The 20,835-nt window shown below is 42.9% G+C and overlaps 1 protein-coding gene across 1 annotated transcript in view; it reads right to left on the reverse strand.

The window, feature by feature from the left end:
- The window catches only part of LOC124613479, a 109,766-nt gene extending 97,370 nt beyond the window's left edge, over positions 1-12,396 (reverse strand). Inside the window, exon 1 of the mRNA XM_047142186.1 lies at positions 12,275-12,396. Within this exon, the coding sequence (XP_046998142.1) occupies positions 12,275-12,296 (22 nt within the window). The 5' untranslated portion in view covers positions 12,297-12,396. The remainder of the gene's footprint in view (positions 1-12,274) is intronic.
- Positions 12,397-20,835: the final 8,439 nt, after the last annotated feature.

A 20,835-nucleotide genomic window follows, 5' to 3' on the forward strand; every position in this document is an offset into this window, starting at 1 on the left:
TACCCATATACACGAGTTGCTCTCTGTTGACCTGCCAGCAAGACAGACCTTTGCTTTAGAATTTATTGCTCGCGTGGAAGTGGACAATGACTGATCGTAGAAGATTTTCTGGACAGACGATGCCCACTTCCATCTGACAGTATACGTAAATACACAGATTCGTCGAATATGGGATACGGAAAATCCACACGCAAATCAACCAGTACCGCTGAAAAGGTCACTGTGTGGTGCCGGTTTACGGCATCATTTGTCATAGGGCCATATTTTTTGAAGAGACAGCTGCTTCAGGTCCTGTTACCTATACCATGACTGGCAAGCGCTATGAGTGTCTTTTGCGTAACCACGTCATTCCAGCTCTCCAACAGCGTGGATGTGTGGATGGAATCATTCTTACGCAAGACGGCGCACCTCCGCACATTGCAATTCCAGCTGATCAGCTGCTGAAATGCCATTTCGAAAATGCTGGAATTATCAGCCGCTATTTGTTCAAATGGGTCTAAGCACTATGGGACTTAACATCTGTGGTCATCAGTCCCCTAGGACTTAAAACTACTTAAACCTAACTAACCTAAGGACATCACACACATCCATGCCCGAGGCAGGATTTGAACCTGCGACCGTAGCGGTCACGCGGTTCCAGACTGTAGCGCCTAGAACCGCACGGCCACACCGGCCGGCAGCCGCTATTTCCCTAAAACCTGCTCGACCCGATCATTCGATTTTAATCAGTGTGACTTCTGGCTGCAAGGCTATCTGAAAGATGTTGTGTTCAGTGTGCCGATGGCAAACTTAGCTGCATTGAAGGAATACATTGTGAACGTGACCCCGGAAGCATTTCGATCAGTTGTGGAACACGCTGTTTCTCGAGTTCAACTTGCTGCAGAATATTGTGGACAGCATATTGAACATATTTTGAGCCAGTCAATGGAAATGAATAATCCTATTTGATTTTGATTGATGCTTTTTATGCGGTTTTTGGCCCCAGGACAATTAAAAACCGATTTTTCCCATCCGATGTGACATGATCTTGCCGTGGTGGATGGGCTTACGTAGCTAACAGTATCACTCACACCTGTACACCCATGAACAGTGAATAGTACAGTTTGTTGAACGTCAAACGCACACCTTAGGCATTGTTGTATGATTCATTCGTTATTTGTAGGCGACCACTATTAAATTATGATGCTTACAGCGCCATCAATTGCTAAATTTTGTAACTATTTTTTTCTTCTGCCATGCGTTTTCCCCCTTCCGATAATATTCCGTTGCAATTAGTCGTCATTGTGACCAGTGGTGTTATTTCCACAGCGGCTTGAAAGTTTAACTTTAATTGTAATCACCTTGTATTTTCCGGCCAACAGAAGCACTCCAATGAGGGTTAGCATTATAGCCTACGAGGGACAGCCACATGGTTTTGTCGTCTTCGAAAAATGAAGTTATGTAATAAAGTGGAGAGCCTGGTGCTCGAAGACCGGCGTATCGTGATCAATGCGGTAGTGAAAGAAATGAAAATCAGTCATGCATCAGTTTTTAACGTACTGCACGACATTTCAGAGCTACAAACCGCAGATTATTGTTCCAGACTTGAAAATGATAAGTCCCACTCCATCAGACATATTGACAATAATCTTGCAAAATATACTGTGGATGTGGCTCAAGTCAGTGAAGCCCACTCTACCGTTGCTAGCAATCGTGAATGAAAGAGATTTATGCAGTTGTCAAGGACGACATTTCAGAGCTACAAACCGCAGATTATTGTTTCAGACTTGAAAATGATAAGTCCCACTCCATCAGACATATTGACAACAATCTTGCAAAATATACTGTGGATGTGGCTCAAGTCAGTGAAGCCCACTCTACCGTTGCTAGCAATCGTGAATGAAAGAGATTGATGCAGTCGTCAAGGACGACATTTCAGAGCTACAAACCGCAGATTATTGTTTCAGACTTGAAAATGATAAGTCCCACTCCATTTCAATAATCTTGCAAAATATACTGTGGATGTGGCTCAAGTCAGTGAAGCCCACTCTACCGTTGCTAGCAATCGTGAATGAAAGAGATTGATGCAGTCGTCAAGGACGACATTTTAGAGCTACAAACCGCAGATTATTGTTTCAGACTTGAAAATGATAAGTCCCACTGCATCAGACATATTGACAATAATCTTGCAAAATATACTGTGGATGTGGCTCAAGTCAGTGAAGCCCACTCTACCGTTGCTAGCAATCGTGAATGAAAGAGATTTATGCAGTCGTCAAGGAAGACAATTAATGTGAAAAGAAGTGTAGTAACCTTCCTGCGGTTCATTAATTCACCACCAAGTGACTACAACAATGTGTACACACCTTTACATTAGACTGTTAACGATATTCAGCGGCAAGGTGCCGAATTTACCACTCCAGTCCTTTGGAATTGGAAATTTGTGGTAAGTTCCTGTGGGATCAAACTGCTGAGATCATCGGTCCCTAGGCTTACACACTATTTAATTTAACTTAAACTAACTTACGCTAAGGACAACACACACACCAATGTCCGATGGAGGACTCGCACCTCCGACGGGGGGAGCCACACGAACCGTGGCAAGAAGCCTCATACCGCACGGCTACCCCACGCGGCACTCCAATCTTTCCCAGCAAAATTACACAGGTCACTGACAACTTCACACTTACAAACTAAACGCTTTTGCGTCATTTTCAACAGGAACGTACTTTACATACAGTCTCACTAATAAACCTGCGCAGAAATACTCAGTTAATAATCTGCGACACCATTCCGGAATTGTGGTGGGGGGGGAGGGGGGGGGGGGGGGAAGTGCCACATAGGATGAGTAACACTCAGTTTCCCGTCTAGCAGTGCAGATCATTGTCTGAGAGTTTGTACACTCTGCACGTATACATTTTTGTATTAGTATTATTAGTAGTTAACATCAGTATTCCACATAATGTTAAGGAGTTTTGCGAAAAGTAAACAGCTCCTGGGCGTTTCTGCGCATTTCGTGGCCACTGATTAACGAGAGCGTGCTGAAAAGTAATGCCTCCGATTTTTTTATATGAAAACTCTTGAAGCTTTTTAAAGAAGACAGACATTATTAACATTCTACATCTTTATTCTTCATGTCTACATATTTATTTTTGAGCATAGCCACCGTCACTGTAGAACGCTTGACTTTGTTGACGAAGGCACAACCTCACCTCTGCTTGTACCGCTTCATCTCTATCAAAATTAGGTCCCAGAAGGTGTTCTTTAAGTTATAGAAACAGATGAAAGTTGGATGGGGCCAAGTCCGGACTGCGTGGAGGATGGTCGATAACAGAGAACTCAAGGCGTAAGATAGTTGGAGATGTCGCAGCGCTCGTGTGTGGTCTGATGCTGGCATGCTGAAGGAGAGCGTGCTCCATTTGTGGACGAACTCTTCGAAATCGAAACTCGATTACAGCACGCTACTTCTTTCGCACCGACATAGTTACGCTACACACTTCCATGTTACACGCTACAATTCGGAACCATCTAGCGGCAGACGGCTGCAATACGTAAACACGAAGAATAAAGATGTAGAATGCCAGCAGCGTTTGATTTATTTGAAAAGCTTTACGAGTTCTCACAGAAAATATTCGGAGGAATTACTTTTCAGCACTACTTCTTACCAGGAGAGCTGCTGATAGGGCAGTATAACCACGCAACTACAGGTAGTTCCTTCCTGTGAAGAAGTGGGGGAGGGCGAGTGGGGAATCACCTGCTCACTCTTCAATTTGCGGACAAGGAGGGAAGTGGTTGACCATATTGCGGGGACTTGCCTTCCCTCACGCTTCTGCTCTCCACTTACCCTCCTTTCACCCTGTCAACTCTCAGTAAGCAGAATGAAATTTTCACTCTGCTGCGGAGTGTGCGCTGATATGAAACTTCCTGGCAGATTAAAACTGTTTGCCGTACCGAAACTCGAACTCGGGACCTTTACCTTTCGCGAGCAAGTGCTCCACCATCTTTTTTTTTATCGTTGTGTTTGGTCGTTGCGGACCTCACATGACATCCGTTCAAGTTCGTTTGTTGATCCTTCCACTCAGTTTTTTTTATTACAGAGGCCAATCAGCTCTCTGACCGAACACGCTGAGCTACCGTGCCAGCGCCATCTCAGCTACACAAGCACGACTCACGCCCCGTCCTCACAGCTTCACTTATGCCAGTGCCTCGTCTCCTACCTTCCAAACTTTACAGGAGCTCTCCTGCAAATCTTGCAGAACTAGCACTCCTGAAAGAAAGGATACTGCGGAGACATGGCTTAGCTACAGCCTGGGAGATGTTTCCAGAATGAGAACACTTGCCCGCGAAAGGCAAAGGTCCCGAGTTCGAGTCTCGGTCCGGCAAACAGTTTTAATCTGCCAGGAAGTTTATCTCAGTAAGCAATTTATCCCCTAATGTGACTCTACAACACTTACATGTAGTACATAGATTTAATATTTGATTTTAACCCACTTAATTTAACAATACAAATTAACTTCATACCATTAAAACGCTATTTTTGCGTGTGGCCTTGCCACAGTGGTAACACCAGTTCCCGTTATATCACCGAAGTTAAATCGAAGTTAAATATCATGCACTTAGATGAGTGACCGTCTGGGTCTACCGAGCGCTTTTGGCAACTGGGGTGCAGTAAGCCCTTGTGAGGCCATTGAGGAGCTACTTGATCGTCAATTAGCGGCTCTGGTCGCGAAAACTGACAACGGCCGGGAGAGCGGTGCGCTGACCATGTGCCGATCCATATCTGCATCCAGTGACCTATCAGCTGAGGATGACAGGCGGTCGGTCGGTACCGGTGGGCCTTCAGAGGCATGTTCGGACGGAGTATGGACAAAACATTTTTAGTAATCTACAATATTTGAATCCCCCACTTCGCGCAAACTGTCAGTCCTTGGATCTTTCATGTAGGAGATTTAATGTAGTTTAACTTAGCACTGGGGCACGTTTTCGCTTGAGACCTCAGTATGTGAGTCATTCATGAAAACAAAAAGAACTGACTTTCAAACGCCCCCCCTCCCCACGCCCACCCCTGCCCCCCTACCCAGCCATCAACCATCAGGATTTTTAGTATGTTCTTCATGGTACTCCTTCCTACCATTGCACAAAATTTGCGACTACACGAGTTATTTCCCTGTTTTTCCTTCCTTGACTCTACTAACAACCTCAGAAAGCTAAATACATCTTCCATCAAGTCATCTGTACTTATCATGAACAGTGCTTGTCACCCATTAAGAACAACATATTGAGTTTTGTTTGAATCTAGATTTTCCCAGCGTATAATATGGATGAAAAGCTCTCGGCTTACTGTCTAGATTGTAGTACTAAGAAACTACGACATTTCAATAAGTGCCATACTCACCACCTACAACTAAAATCTACACCTACACTCCGCAAACCACCTTATAGTTCCTGGGGGAGCGTACTGTGATGGCACAGTCACTTCCTCACTTAGATTTGATTAGATTAGAATCGGTTTTCGTTCCATAGACCCAAAAAATGAGATGATTTCCGTGGATGTGGATCGTGTCAGAAAGTATAACATAAAAACATAAAACATCTGAATATAATACTTACTACCCTGATCATTTGTCAAGAGATTGTCAAAATAGATGAATACAATACAGCAAACTGGAACAGCTTGCCGGCCAGAGTGGCAGAGCGGTTCTAGACGCTTCAGCCCAGAACTGCACTGCTGCTGTGGTCGCAGTTTCGAATCCTGCCCCGGGCATGGATGTGTGTGATGTCCTTAGGTTGGTTAAGTGTAAGTAGTTCTAAGTTCTAGGGGACTGATGACCTCAGATGTTAAGTCCCATAGTCCTCAGAGCCATTTTTTTTTTGGAACAGCTAATATTTACAGAATTAATAAACTATCAGAATGAAATACTGTCAAGCACTATTATTAAATTTATCATACAGAGAACACCTAATCTTGACTGTTGTAATCAAGTGCTGTCAAAACTGAAATATAACAGACGTTTTTCTTAACCTGGCCTAACAGTCTCTGTTAAGATATTCATCCTGTTTCAGCCACGAATATTGTGCGGTGAGACTGTTGGTAGTCATGCATGTATGCTCGAATCCCTGTAATTTAAGCTTTATAGTGTTTTCGGGGGATATGCTATAGTGGACGAAATAAATTACCTGACAAAAAAAGTGAAACACACACAATGGCAGGAGAACAAAATTAAACATCGTTATTTTAGAGAGTACACTGTCTAGTCAGATCCATAAAGAACTTGGCAGCACAAGCCAAATTATCAGTATGTCATAAAACTGTGTATCCTCTCCTGATGCAAAATGGGCCGCATCTGTCCAACTGGCCATTGGAAGTAGTGGGGCAGAGTATGTTGTGGCCCATTTTTTTAGTGCAGGTTGCCCACTTCAGGGGAAGGTATGCACTCAGGGGCATACCTGCCCCTGATGTAGACAACCTGCACTAACAAAATGGGCCACAACATACTTTGTCCCACTACTCTTGGATACTGTGACTGGTCCCACAAATGTTCTACTGGGGACAGGTCTGGGGATCTTCCTGGCCCCAGGAATACCTCAACATTCTGCAGACAATTCATAGAGAGGTGCTATGCGTGGACGAGCATTGTCCTCTTGAAAAACGACATCTCGATGCTGTCGCATGAGAGGTAACACATGAGGACCCAGGATGTCTGTAACGTACTCTAGTGCTGGCAGAGTTCCCTCAACCACTACCAGCTGTGACTTGAAGTCATTCCCAGTGACTCGCACACCATGACACCAGAACACTCTCCAAAACATTGGAGGAATGGAACCTCTCCTGGATCGCTGCCATACTTTACAACAACAGTCATTCGTGGTAGTGCGAAACATCGAATCATCACTGAACACAATGTGACTCCATTCATCAGCAGTCCATACTTCCCATCACAGCATCACTACAGACATAGCTGTTTGTATTGTGGTGTCAACGACAGCCTATGCATGGCACAGCAATTCCCTAGTCTGTCTGTTGGTAGTGTCCACACACAGTGTTGCAGGCAGTCCATTAATTATAGGTGGATGATAGGCGCTGATGTGAAGGGTTATTAAGTCCTTGGTGCGCAGTATGGCGATCCTTTATTTCGTAAGCAGCATAGCATCACAGAGATGATCTATCAATTCCAGTGGCAGATGCTGCAAGGGAGACGTTTTGCATCATGATGTGGTTTATTGTTAAAGTTCCGAGAGCATACATTCCTATTAGATTCAACAAATATATTACATCCTCCTTCAGATATCTCGCGAAAAGACAACGAAGGTAAAATTAGAGATATTCGAGCAGACACGAAGGCTTACTGGCAATCGTTGTTCCCGTGACCGTGAACTACTCGCACCTGGAACAGGAAAAGAGAATGGGAGAATGGGGGGGGGGAATAACAGTGATGGACCAAGTACCCTCCGCCACTCATCGCAAGGTGGCTTGCGGAGTATAGATGCAGATGCAGATGTAGATGTAGATGGTACTCAGACATTGTCGATTGTAACACTGACGACGAGTATGGTTGCCTTCACGTTCCTACGCAGTCCAGCATTGGGTCGCTGTCACATACGAATGTCCCGCAAATTTGGATATTGCACGATTCGACAAGCTGACCAAATAGAGACCGACAATGAGGCCTCTTTCGAACTCTGACAGGTGTTTGACACAAGCAATCGGCGTCTACATGTTCTTTACAGTCATCACTCGACATGTGACTCCATCACGCCTCTTTTGTACCCTACACTGGTAACAACACTAAACACGAAAAACGCTAATGCACTCTGGTGACTGTTCTATTTATCACCGAGAACTGCAACTCTAATCAGTATGCGCTTTTGGTGTGTACGTGTACAAAGTTACATAGATATCTGAGTATGTTTTCTGGGTGCATCACTTTTTTTGTCAGGTAGGGTATATTAGTGGACGCTGCCGGAATTTCAACAGTAAACCTCACCACGATGCACAATGGCTCTCTTGTAATGTACCTCACTAGAATTGCGTGAGTATATCTGTCACATTTTCGTGTTTAATAAACGAACCTGTGACGAAACGCGCTGCTCTTCTTAGGCTCTTTTTCTGTTATGGGTCCCGGACTGACGAATAGTATTCAAGTATCGATGGAACAATGGTTTTGTAAACTAACTCCTTTGTGGGTGGATTAAACTTGCTCAGGATTCTCCAGACATATCTCAGTTTTCAGCACGTGAGTCATTTTTGTTAATTCTCAGTCCAGATTTCGCGTAGATGTAAAGTGAAACACATGTTTTTTTGTCAATAAAATTACTAATTTTTTGTGTATATCGACAGCAGCCTACCACTTCATAACGATCAAAGGTCGAAACTGCAGTCGTGGAAACTGTACTAAATAATACAGTCGATGGTGAATACGATGACATTTAAAAAATGACAATATAATCTTGTCTTGAATCCGTGTAGGCAATCATAAATGTGTGGTGTCCTCTGTTCCAACGTATCCTCGGTGTTCTCGAGAACTGATATCGTGTATTCGAATATCACATTCGCGTACAAGACCTCCCGTTGTACGTTGCACATCGGGTCTTGTCTACAGCTCTCGATAACAGACAGAGAACAGTTGCTGTTCCTTTTTGGAATACGAACAAATTGTTTAACTATTTTTACACATCTTCCTTTATTTGCTATAGATTTCGACGCATCTGTGGTAAACTGGGCAATCACGTGGATTAACGGGTAACAGTCATAATAGGCATCGATATAGTGCGCAGACAAATAGATGTCCGCGATGACGACTTGCTTTCTTCCCGCTTTTGGTTCTGACAGCGCCAGCACATCAACCACACTGCAGTCTATGAATTCCTCGTCACGATCTGATTGTGACCTATATCGAGATGTGCTGTGGCGGTAATGCGGTCATCCATATTGGTACCCGGTTTATCGTAGAAGGGTCTTCGGATAGTGGATTGTAGTACCGAAATCGATAGTAAATCAACCAAGATCTTCAAGTACAGCTGAAGATTCCCTCATATTCCTAAAAAGGTATGGTAGCAGCTGGCATCTACCGCTTTGTCTGGAGTTAGATACACGAAGACGAGTTATTGGTTGCTTTCGTCAAATTTCTCAATCCTTCTATGTGTAGTGTTTTCCGACTGTTTCGTGCTGACTCTCACTACAGGACTTCGAGTCTCGGTTTTCACGTGTTCACTATGTTAAGTTTCCATCCCCATTTTCGTCGTTTATTTCAACAAAATTATCGGGCGCAAGTTTAATTCCGTTATTTAGTCGGGAGCTAGATTTTACATACAGAAACCAGCGGAAGGTTAAGAGCTGAGATCATATGCCAAGTATCCTACTCATGTCCCTGTTTAGTGTAAATACAGTTGCATCATTATTCATTTTAATTTATACTGAAACGTTCCTTTTCATCTGTCTTCAAAGCTTCCAGGGTGTCGCGCGAAATTATACTCGCCGCCGTGGCCAGAATCCACGTACAGCTGGCGATGTACGACTCGAGAAACAACACATGTAAAATCAGTATAAATTATGGTTCCTGGCTTTTTTATAACACGCGAGACACAGTTAAAATTACAATTCAGAAGTCCTACAACTACCTAATGATTTTCAGGAAATATTCCGATATCCGACCTCTGGACTAGGAGATGTTCGTCGCTAACATTTCAATACACGACCTCCAACTGGAATAATAGCAATTACCATTGATAATTACTATCAGAACAAAGGAGGAACACAGTTCAAAGCCAACATGGAGAATATTTCACAAGACCACCACAGTCAAATTTTCGCGGCATCAAATGAAATTTATTGGCGTAAATTAACCCTAACCAAGTCCGTCACTTTTATTTAATACCATCTCTAGTTAGCTAATGTCTCCAGCTCCGTTCTGAAGCCTCTTTTGACCGAACACGCCGCGCGGGATTTGCCGAGCGGTCTAGGGCGCTGCAGTCGTGGACTGTGCGGCTGATCCCGGCGGAGGTTCGAGTCCTCCCTCGGGCATGGGTGTGTGTGTTTGTCCTTAGGATTATTTAGGTGAAGTAGTGTGTAAGCTTAGGGACTGATGACCTTAGTAGTTAAGTCCCATAAGATTTCACACATATTTGAGCATTTTTTTGACCGAACAAGTCGGCACTGACTACGCCACGAAACTCGCTCAGAAAAACAGGAAAGTACCTAAGAACAAGTAGATATCCGTGCACGAGTGCGCAATTTCGAGTGCTTTACGGCTTTCCGTACGGGAATAGTAATCTGGTTGATCACGGAGGACCACTAACTTCAGAACTCCGAAATGATAACCACTTTAGAACACGAACTCCGCCCACGACTTGCCGCTTCAACATTACAAGGGCTGCCGCCAGACTCAACCATTCCGAGAGCCGCAAACGCACCACGAAATTACACAAAAAGAAAACCGACGCGCCGCGAAGGAATTATCCGAATGGGACGGAAATCGGTAGATTGGATTACATGTACACACAAACAAACGACTACAATTTCTGGAAAACTGGATGATTTATTCAAGAGAAACACCTTCACAAATTGACCAAGTCAATAACGCGTTGATCCACCTCTGGCTCCTATGCAAGCAGTAATTCAGCTTGGTACTGATTGATAGAGTTGTTGGATGTCGTTGAGGGATATCGAGCCAAATTATATCCAGCTGAGGCGTTAGATAACCAAAATCCCGAGATGGTTGAAGGGCCCTACCCGTAATGCTCCAAGCCTTCTCAATTGGGGAAGTATCCCGAGACCTTGCTGGCCAAGGCAGGATGTGGCCTGCACAAACACAAGCACTAGAAAGTCTCGTAGTGTGCGGGCGGGATTTATCTTGCTAAAATGTAAGTCCAGACTTAACTGCGACGAATGGCAACAAAATGGGGGTAGAATATCGTCAACGTACCGCTGTCTTGTAAGGGTGCCGCGGATTACAAACAAAGAGGTGCTGCTACGAAAAGAAAGTGCACCCCAGACCATCACTCCTATTCGTCGTGTCTTATGGCGGTCGACAGTCAGGCTGGTACCTCGCCGCCGTCCGAGGCGTCTCCAGGCATGTCTTCGTTGGTCAGCGGGGCTCAGTTCGAAGCGGGGCCCATCTCTGAAGACAATTCTACTCCAGTCAATGACGTCCCAGGCCGAAGACGTCTATGCAGACGTTCTGAAGTTAGTATTTAGCACTGCTCGGTTCTGTCTCGCGTTTCATGTTCCGGCATTGTTAGTTTTACGTTAACAAAAAAATGGTTCAGATGGCTCTGAGCACTATGAGACTTAACTTCTGAGGTCATCAGTCCCCTAGAACTTAGAACTACTTAAACCTAACTAACCTAACGACATCACACACATCCATGCCCGAGGCAGGATTCGAACCTGCGGCCGTAGCGGTCGCGCGGTTCCAGACTGTAGCGCCTAGAACCGCTCGGCCACTTACGTTAACAGTGGTACACATCAGTATAGGTACGTCTGCTGATGAAGAGGTTGGGGATGTGCACGTCGTCTATGGTCTCTCTGAATGCAGTGGAAGAGGGACACAACAATGCTATGTCGAGCTGTCCCCGCAGCGACGGCAACCACAGCTCACTACTTTTGCGCCGGTACACAGGTGCCTACGAGCAACCTGACTCTAACGTGTTATGATAAAAATGTAAATGTCGTGTGACTATGGTCTCCCGTCGGGTAGACCGTTCGCCGGGCGCAAGTCTTTCGATTTGACGCCACTTCGGCGACTTGCGCGTCGATGGGGATGAAATGATTATGATTAGGACAACACAACACCCAGTCCCTGAGCGGAGAAAATCTCCGACCCAGTCGGGAATCGAACCCGGCCCCTTAGGATTGACATTCCGTCGCGGTAACCACTTTTTTCTTTTTTTTCATTTTGTTCGTTATTGATCGTTGTGTTTGCTCGTTGCGGACATCGCAAGACATCCTGTTCAAGTTCGGTGGTTGATCCTTCCACTCAGTTTTTTATTACAGAGGCCAACCGGTTCTCTGACCGAACACGCTGAGCTACCGTGCCGGCTATCCACTCAGCTACCGGGGGCGGATACGTACTACGATGATTACATGTTATAGGCTTTCCCAATGTTGTGCACTTCTTTTTCCAAACAAACAAAGACAACTCGTGCAAAAAAAACGGATAAAAAATAATTACATTATTTCTCTCTGAAGTTCCGTCGGAGACCGCGTGCGTCTCTTATGTCTAAACACTCAGATGTACAGCCTTGAAATTTTGTAGGTGGTGTTCGGCCTTCGCCTCGTATATTCAGTGTGTCTTACCGTTGACTGTGATGGTGATCATAACGCCCGTGTCGATGCTCCAGAGCGCTGTCTGTTGTGGAAAGTGCGTGCGGCGTCCTCTGCCGTCGTCACATGGGGCACACCGTTGCGTACGAAGCTGACGCTCACTTTGGAGCCACTGCCGCCGAGGGGCCAGCGACAGCCAGAGGCGTCGGTGTTCTGGTCGGTGGGGGGAGGGAGGGGCCCCCGCCGGCCTTCGGCACAACTGGGCCGCAGCCGCTGCCGCTGGAGCCTGCAAGCTGGAAGCACGCAAGGACCATCGAGCACTTAATCTGCACGCCAGAAATGTTTTCCAAACACCTACTGTCCTCATTATTTATTCAGTTTCCTGTCATAGCTGCATACATATTCCTAATGCTAGTTTGCCGAAAACTGATATACTGAGAACCGTGCTGTAATACTTTAAGTTTCAAAAGCTCCGACATTGTCGCGAATAAAACAGTGACCCGTATATGTATGATGATGATGATGTTTGGTTTGTGGGGCGCTCAACTGCGTGGTTATCAGCGCCCGTACAATTATCCAATCTTTGCTCAGTCCAATTTCGCCACTTTCCTGGACGATGATGAAATGAGGAGGACAACACAAACACCCAGTCATCTCGAGGCAAGTGAAAATCCCTGACCCCGCCGGGAATCGAACCCGGGACCCCGGGCTCGGGAAGCGAGAACGCTACCGCGAGACCACGAGCGGCGGACCCGTATATGTATACAATAAGTTTCCTTTAATTTACGTCTATGGTCACAAAAAGATTACCGGTTTCAGATCTGTTTTATAAAAACGAAGTCCTAATGTACTGCAACCATAGTGGCATCGCCGAATGTTAAATGGAAAATCAGCACCAGCTTCGTCAAATATATATATAAATAACATCATATGCACGAGTCATATTGTCAGTAGTACTGCTGACAGTAGTGCTACTGACAATATGACTCGTGCATATGATGTTATTTATATATATATTTGACGATGCTGGTGCAGGTTTTGCATTTAACATTTGACGATGCCACTATGGTTGCAGTACATTAGGACTTCGTTTTTATAAAACAGATCTGAAACCGGTAATCTGTTAACAAAAAGTTTGTGACCATAGACGTAAATTAAAGGAAACTTACTTTCAGGTTTATAACTCAAACAGGAACTACGCGCGAGTGCATTTGTCAAAGATTTATTCGGATCAAACCATCACCGGTTTCGGATTTCTTACACATCTCTCTTTAGATGGCTGTTAAACGTTTTGTTGTTTTCTTGCTGAGGCCATGTTTTGTACCTGTTATTGTTTTGCTGCACTAGGGTAGAAAGTTTTTTATTCACTATTTGGCAAAGTTCGAGATAGATTTATGAACCCTATCAAAACATTCACGAAGCGGTTTCAGAGTTATTAAAACGTGAAATATGGGAAAACGTACGTGGTGCATGCTTCTGAGTGATGAATTCGCCCTCTCTTTTTGTTGTGAATTTTCAAATTCACACACTTCCGGACTTGTATTATCCAAGTGATGTTCAATTCACTGAAAAATACCCTACACCACACCATTCTGTGTTTAATGGCAGCGCCGGCCGCTGTGGCCGAGCGGTTCTAGGCGCTTCAGCCCGGAACTGCGCTGCTGCTACGGTCGCAGGTTCAAATCCTGCCTCGGGCATGGATGTGTGTTATTTTCTTAGGTTAGTTAGGTTTAAGTAGTACTAAGTATAGGGGACTGATGACCTCAGACGTTAAGTCCCATAGTGCTTAGAGCCATTTGAACCATTTTTTTAATGGCAGCACACACGATATACACTTACGAAACCAGCTTCACCTGAGCAATATAAACAATCTTTTCAAAGATGTTGCAGCTGGAAAGATGTTAGGTTACCGATGCTGTGGGACTGTATGGCCTTAGTAAAATATGTCTTTGCGAGTACAATGCAGTTAATTCAAAAAGCGAAACAGGAAGTAAAATTATTTACAGTAGTTCCTATTATGCTGAACGGCTAGTATTACACACACAATGTTACGTATAGACAATATCAAACACTGTGTACATCAAAGAAGCACAATAAGATACGTTTTCTATTGTAGTGAAGAAGCTAAGTTTGAACACTGAATCTACAGTTGTTTTTTACATTACAAATAGTAATGTTTTAATACACCAGACTGAGAACATCATTTCGATATGAACTTAATAGTAAACGTGGAAGTAGTTTGTACTGTATTCATCTAACATGGGTTTTTTTTATTATCGAATCTGAAAGCACTATGCCTATCTTGAATTATGGGAATAATGTAGATTTAAACAATGAGGCCTCTCGGAAATTATTTAGGAACGAGGTGTCGGATGACTGTGTTTGTTCACTCAGAAAGAGATCAGTAAAAGTATTCTTATGTATACATATTAGTTCTAGTCTCCTCTAGAAGATTCATTGTGCCACCCTTATGTGTAAGATGTGAGTATGAATGCAGTACAAACTACTTACCCTTTACTGTTAGAATTGTATCTACAGTCTGATATGCTGAAACAATACTATTAATAACGCAAACTGCAATCCATAAATTCAGTGTTCAAACGTAGATTTATCACTATAATAAAAGAAATATCTTACAGTGCTTATTTGCTATTAACAGTGTTCGATATTGCGTATATATAACCTTTGTATGTGTAATCTTAACCACTCAGCGTCTTAGAAACTATGGTAAATAATTATACTTCTTTTTCCGTTATTAAATTAATTCCATTGCACTAGCAAAACATATTTTGTTGAGCCCATACATTTTCGCAGCATCGGTAACCTCACATTGTAAGTTGTCAGGCAAATCCAACACCTTCCATGAAAACCCTGACATGATAAGCAAATCCAGTAGTATGTCACATAGCTCCGAATAAATCGTGACATTAAATTAACCAAAGTAATACGAGTAACGAGTGAGCAAATGGAGTACCACAGACTAGCACACGAATGCCTAAATGCATGTCATACCTTCCCACCGTGAGACAGACGCAGTTCCGAGGGGAGAAACGAGAACAGAAGCCGAGAGCAGAACCGTGTTAAGCTGGAAGGCCCTACGATAAGGGACGGACACCCACGTCGCCAGCTAACCGCTAGGATCACCCCATAGCCCATGTTAAAAGCTAAAGCCCTCCAGAAGAACAGTATAGATCTTACGATAACACTAAAAGGGCCACCCCAGCCGCAAGTTTTAGCGTGAGACTTTTTCGCGTCTCTGTTACGTCAGGACCACCCCCCAGCCCACGTTAAAAGATAGAGCCCTCCAGAAGAACAGTATAGATCTTACGATAACACTTAAAGGACCACACCAGCTGCAAGTTTTAGCGTGAGACTTTTTCGCGTCTCTGTTATGTTGCAAACTTTAAAAACATTGCCCCACGACGAAAAGTATAACGTTTCTCATTGGATAGACAGAATTTTTGTAGGCGGAGCTTAAGGTTAACATTGAGACCATGACTGGTCAGCTGAAAACACAGCCAGATAGCTTTTCTTAAACCAACTTCGGTAAATTGTAGTAAGGAGAAGTTAGAAAGAGTTGCTTCTGAGGCAGCGAGGTGTGTGGAGCTGCGCTGCCCGTTGCCCCTGACGCTGCCTAACCAACGACTAGGTACTGAACGCACGCGATGCCACATAACAGCGCATAAAGCTTCACTCAGAACTGCAGAAGTCTCATCTGTTACACCCCCTTTTTACGTAATACTAGTGTCGATCGTCAATTAAAGCTCATGGTGTTCACATTTGCCACTTGAAGTAAAAATCTGAAATGCGATGACTTTTCTGTTATATAATTATTGAGAAGTCACATCAGCCACTGTAACTAACGACAAGTTAGATAAGTAATTAAAGATAATTGAGGGTCACTGTAGACTATCTTGATAGTTTTTTCTTTTGTGAAACTTAATTTAAATCTAGATTATAGATGTGATATGGCATAGGTCATCCTTCGATCCATTGTAGAACTTGGAAACCCATTCAGGGAATATTCGTTCACATTTTTGTTGAACGCAGTTGGTTTTTACCATCCTGTATTAAAACGTTTCCTTTTATCAATAGTGCAATTTATAAAAAATGTTTTGTGAGTAATTTAATAAAATTTCCAATGGTAAACTTAACTGCTTTTTCGACGTTATTTTACCAGCTAACTAAAAATAGGAAAGCCTTGAACCCCTTCCACTAAATTTAGTTAGTATTAAGATTCTTTTACAGGGAGTGCAGTGGAGCTGACGCTGAAATCATTAAGTATTTGGTTATATCATCGCTAGTCTCACTGAACTCTTCTGAACTCTACATGTCATGTGTGGTCTGACGTCTCTTTACCAGCAACAGGCCCCAGGTTCAAACTAGTCAATTCCCTAAAAAAACACACTCAGAGCGTCGTTGCGCGAAAGTGGTAGGGAGACACGATATAGAACAACAGACACCACGCAGAATGTTAGAAAATGGCGACCCTGCCAGGATGGTAAAATACCATGATTGAAGGTCGACCACATGCCTAACTAGGTCAGAAAAATATCCTGTTAAAAATTTTTCGTAATAAAAAAATTTTTTTTGAAAGGCATACATAGTCGAAAACAGTAGCTGCAGCGATAGATAGTAAGAAAGTATTCAATAAAAAGTGAGACATTCTAGCAGAGACAATAGTATAATTAAGTTATGAATTTTAAAAATTGTTAGAATTAAGTTTTCTCCTCAATGCAAGCGCACAGGTGGCGGATACATCGTTGACAATTTGGTTCTGACCCAACAAGTAAGTGAATGGAATGTCAGTCTTGGGCATAATAAGTGTCAAGTCGTGTGAACAAAAAATTTATGAAACGCGTGAGATCGTATGAGCGCATGTTGACTCGAAGTAGGGCGCGTGAATTGCTTTTAAAACAGAAAATAATGGATTCGGAAAGATTAGCAATGGCAAATCGAGACCTTGACCGAATTGAGGTAGAGACCCAGCATGAAAATGGACAGAGAATAGAGGACAGTGCAACAGACGATGCAGTATCGCGAGAAATAGGACATATAACGCATCATATCGAGGATAATGTACGTCAAGGCATAGAAAACGTAAGTCAGCATACGACAGAGGATCAGGAAAGTAGAGAGACAGTCGATGAGGATTCTAACTTGCGTCTTGAATACGTAGAACCCATAGTATAAGTAATCAGAGCTCTCTCACCACAGAGTACAAGGAATGCCAGCGGAAACGTGTCACAGCACAGTTCAATGCAGTCGGTTGCGAACCAACACTTGGGCGAAAACACAGAGCGTAGGACGTTGGAAGAAAACGCAATAGAACCCACCAATCTGTCAGAATTATTACAAAAAATTACGGAAACCATGACAAGGCAAAATAAAGACATAGCGAACCAAATTCAAATTCAGAATGCAGAAACCACGAGACAAATGCGTGCGATTAAAGAACAAAACAAAAAAAATTCAGTTACACCTAAGTCATATTGAAGACGAGGCAAAAGAATCTCGAGAAGTGATAGGAAACTTAATAACAGGTCACAATCAATTGAGAACAGACACTGACAAGGTACAAGCGGACGTACAAACATTGCGTAATGACATTCAGGATGAGATCAAAACGTTACGTAACATTACGTACATTTTAAACAGGTTGGCTACAGGAGAAAAAAATAAGGTGAGCCTCCAGAATTTTTGAGCTTCCAAGATATGCTGGAGACAGTGGCAGTCGGAAAGACGGAAAGAAAGACAAAAGGTGAAAGTGTGAGTAATAAAGGAGGCAGTGGCAGTGGGATAGACTGTAAAGCAATGGGAGAATAGGGAGACTGGGGAAGAGGATTTTGAAGGTTGTGTGTTAAAAGAGCGCGAATGCGTTCGCTTGCAAAAATGTTTGGAGAGGAAGGCAGAATGAGAATTGAGGCAACTGATTCCGCAGTTTTCTGTCAGTCTTTTAAAGAGGGATATATTCGACTTTTTTGTGCTCTGATAGGAGCATTTTTTAGCTCGTAAATCATACACACTAACCTTACTCGTCATTCAGTCTATCTGTTAGCGGAAACTGTGTCAAAATCACTACAGCAGTTCCTGAGGTTCACGTGTATATAGAGAAGGAAACCGTGCTGAGGGACTTTGATTTATATATGTAGAGAAGAGGGAGAAGAAGAGGAAAAAGGAGAACGAGGAGATAATAGATAGATAGGCAGAAGATAAGAGAAGACTCATACAGCAAGTTTCGACAGAAAGATTTGCAGTACGATGCTGCCATGATCAAGGTGACACGAAATTTCCATTGAGTTAAGAGAACGCTCACCTGATAGTTGGGAAGGAAGTGACAGAAAAAATGTCGTGTGAGTATGGCCTCTCGTCGTGTAGACCGTTCGCTCGGTGCAAGTCTTTCGATTTGACGCCACTTCGGCGACTTGCACGTCGATGGGAATGAAATAATGATGATTAGGACAACACAGCGCCCCGTCCCTGAGAGGAGAAAATCTGCAACCCAGCCTGGAATCGAACCCGGGCCCGTAGGATTGACATTCTGACGCGCTGACCACACAGCTACCGGGGGCGGACAGTGACATTTAGGGAATCAGAGAAAGTTACATTCATATTTATTATTCCTTCAGTAGGAATTCGCCAGTTCTTTCATCAGACTGAATTTATAAAATTCTACCATATCGATGGAAATCGTAGTTCTTAGACTGCACTCTGTGTTAACCCAGAAAATGAACCTCCTGTGCATGGCAGTGAGACGCGTTGACCCCCTAGCTATAGAGATGCTCTCACCAGTTGTCAGACGCCGACTACTTTAAAACGGACTATAGACTATTTGATCAAAAATATCTGGACACCCCTATATAATGGGTGATTGGCCACTAGATGTCTCGAGAGCAAGACCTGCCATCATAAAAGGAGAAAAGGATTATTGTTTTCTAAGCAGAGAAGGAGTAAAAGCAGAATCGGTCGGTCAGGAGAGCTAGACTAGTCATTGGATGTCAACTTAATGACAGATCCATGAGGGACATTTCAACCCTTCTTATGTACTGACTGCGAGGGACGTAATACACAACCCCTTGGGATACTGTATCCTATTCCAGCCTCATCTACACTCTCCCGAAGAGGGCATACATATAACATTAGTAATTTACACTAATTTAAACAATTACTATGACATTGTTTACATTGTGTCTCACCAGTATAGAGAATGAAGGAAACATGTTGGATTAAAACCTAATATACCACCATAATTTACACACAATACAAACTTCAGGCACAAGGTAGGAATAATTTTGCTATTGTAATTATGGAATAATTAACGATTAAAGTTCCGATATTTACAACTCATAGAAGGTCAGCTATTTTTTATGTTTTTGAAACCAGAAATTATGTAAATCCCTAATAAAAATCTGACATGATGACTTTTGAGTAAGAAATAAGCATACTCATGTTTTAATTGGTGTTAGTTAATAGAGCTGTAATTACGACCATATAGAAATGTAAAATTTAGTCATACAAAATTTAATTAATTCAATCTAGGACTTTCATTCAATAAAACTAATCGCTCTGTTCACCTGAAAATGATAGGATGATATTCCTTTAAGACAGTAAAATAATATATGCAAATTAACGAAATAAATTGTTGCAATGATAAAATATGTAATTTATAGTCTTAATAGAAACAGATTCTTTCCTGTGTTTGAATGAAATTATTCACTTTTATTCCTTGTAAATTTGTATGTAATTTGGGAAGATGTATGTAAAAACTTTAATTGTATAAATCCAAAATTCAATATGTAACAATGAAAGTAATTGTTTAAAACCATATAAATAGAGGCGATTTTTACGCCGCCATAGGTCAGTCTTACTTCAGTCTTAGACCGAATATTGTATCAACAATATGTAGTCAGACTTTGTAAGTTTTAAGTTCGCCACCGAACATCTAGAGTGCGAAATAAAATCTATTGTAAACATGAAACACTGAAACTTATTCCAGCTATTACATAAATTCCATGTGACGATGCAGTAACATAAAAATGAACCTATGGCAGCATCAAGAAGTAGCACTCCGGATTACACAAGATACGCATATTTTTGGTCGAGAATATGTGTATCAAGACGTATTATTCTGAATATTGTTTTTTGTGATAAACAACGATACACATCCCAAATTACACCACAAAAAAATTTTCGCCACGTTTCATTACAGGGACCGTTGAGCATTGTGGAAGGTGGCTGTAAAAAATCGCTTGAAATCATTCACAACAAATCACTCGTGAATTCCAAGCGCTATCAGCAGTCCAGCTAGAACATGGACTACGCATAGGTAGTTAAAAACAATGGAGTACAATGGTGGAGCAGCTCCTCATAAGGTGCACATTTCTATAGTCATTGCTACGGGTCATTATAGGTGGTGTGAAGTAGGACGCCACTCGACAATGGGCGACTGGAAACGAGTGATCTAGAGTGATGAATTACAATAGACAATCCGATGGAAGTGTTTGTGCTTGGCGAATGCCGGAACAACGATACCTGCTATCATGTGTAGTGCCAACAGTAAAGTACGGAGGAGGTGCTGCTATCGTGTGGAGCTG

Source organism: Schistocerca americana, chromosome 4, assembly GCF_021461395.2.
Source record: "Schistocerca americana isolate TAMUIC-IGC-003095 chromosome 4, iqSchAmer2.1, whole genome shotgun sequence".
Classification (NCBI taxonomy): Eukaryota; Metazoa; Arthropoda; class Insecta; order Orthoptera; family Acrididae; genus Schistocerca; species Schistocerca americana.